The sequence below is a fragment of the Colletotrichum abscissum genome (genome assembly GCF_030869225.1).
Source record: "Colletotrichum abscissum strain IMI 504890 chromosome Unknown Scaffold_379.1, whole genome shotgun sequence".
Taxonomy (NCBI): Eukaryota; Fungi; Ascomycota; class Sordariomycetes; order Glomerellales; family Glomerellaceae; genus Colletotrichum; species Colletotrichum abscissum.
The window spans coordinates 1-1,634 of NW_026850297.1; the positions used below are offsets into that span (position 1 = coordinate 1).

The 1,634-nt window shown below is 47.3% G+C and overlaps 1 protein-coding gene across 1 annotated transcript; it reads left to right on the top strand.

Annotated features, from left to right (window-relative positions):
- Positions 1 to 1,224: 1,224 nt before the first annotated feature.
- Positions 1,225 to 1,634, top strand: CABS01_17143 (uncharacterized protein; the record flags this gene model as incomplete). The annotated part of the gene is made up of 1 exon (XM_060550470.1): positions 1,225 to 1,634. A coding segment is annotated over one exon (410 nt), but the record flags the coding sequence as incomplete, so codon positions are not given.

Genomic DNA, 1,634 nt, shown 5'->3' on the forward strand with positions numbered 1-1,634 from the left:
GTTGGTTGTTAATCAGAGTTTGAGACGTATTGGCACGATCAGCTGAACCTTTCCGTCAATCATTGCCTTCTGCCTTGAAAGCCTTAATGATCTGCTTCGACTGTCCCGTGGACCATGAGTGCTCGCCCTGTTCTCGTAGCTAAAGTCAATTCGTCCAGCCAACAGTCGACACACTCAGGAGTTTACCTATGAGAGGCGAAAAGGCAACTTAAACTTTCAACCGCTGACTATGAGATGGACTTCAATCAGATTAGGGCGAAGAGAAATCACCACTTTACCCACGAAAAGGTATTTACATTGCTACAACATGGATAAACTCACGACGGCCTGGCCGTCTAAGGTTTTATTAATGCGTCCAAAGTCAAGTAAGACTCCTCATAGGTGCGAGGCATGTCCACACATCATGAATTGTATGGGTTACGTGAAATACTTATGTCGGCCATCGCAAAACGCACGGGATGAGGTCGTTATATAACAGGTCCAAAAGTACCGTTGGTTCTAGCCATCAGTAGTTAGTTACCAATAATGTCACGCCGCTGTTCGCGATCCTTCCATGAGGTAAAAGGGAATAATCAGATCAATCATCGAATGTTATGTTACGTTGGCTCTGACTAACAAGCTACGACAACAGAACACGCTTGAGCCTCTGCAAATTGACGTCTTGAGAATTGTTCTCAAGGCATACTAGTCGGTCTAGACCCAAGATAAATGTCGGCAACGTACAGTAGTGACCGTAATCTGATCTAAGATGAAATATAGCGCAGAGTCTGTGCTGGCATCTCTGAAAAGGCGGCTGAGCGGTGCAAGAGGCTCTTATGTTGTCCAGCTTTGACACACTAGTAACCAGGCTAAATGAACTTCGTTAGCACTTCAGGTGCTCTGTTGCTGTACCCAAGATCACTCCTGTCTCGTTTTAGGCCCTTCTGAGGCTATGCCGTACCCTTCGCTGTAAACAAGATCTTCGTCGGTACCTTTGTTTGTTTTCGCCCAACATCTTATGCTCCTGAAAGTGGTGAGTTTCCCAACGTTCCTCCGTGTGATCTGAAACACAGATATGATGTAAATCTCATCTCTGAAACGGAGTGGCAATGGTTTCGGACTATGGTGCCGTCGAGCCACCTCCTAGAATTTCATGCCATTCCATACGAAGCCTGGGTGGTATATCAATGGGCTATCGGCTTCCATTGAACAATCATCAGAAGCCCCTACTAGCTCACGGCAAATATGACCCGTGTTTCACCCGAGATGAGAAAGAAAAGAAATCGAGATGCTCAGGCCAAGCACCGGAAGAAGAAGCAAGAAGAAACTAGACGCCTGCAATCAGAAGTGGAACATCTCCGCAGAGAACTGCAGGAAGTCCGTGACGCCATGGCAAGCAACGACATGCAGCGATTGAAATATATTGTGCTAGATGAGATGCGGCCTTCGACGCCTCAGCCCGATGCGCCAAGCACGGTCGAGTTAGGCACGCCAATCACTGACACAGGGTACACCGAGTCGTCCGATTCTTTCCCGATATCATCTATCGTTCCCTCCTCGAACTCGAACCCACTCAACTATACGCTTCTCCTGCCGGAACATAACGCTTACTCCGATATCATATCTCAAACACCATTTACGGAAGGCTACAGCCA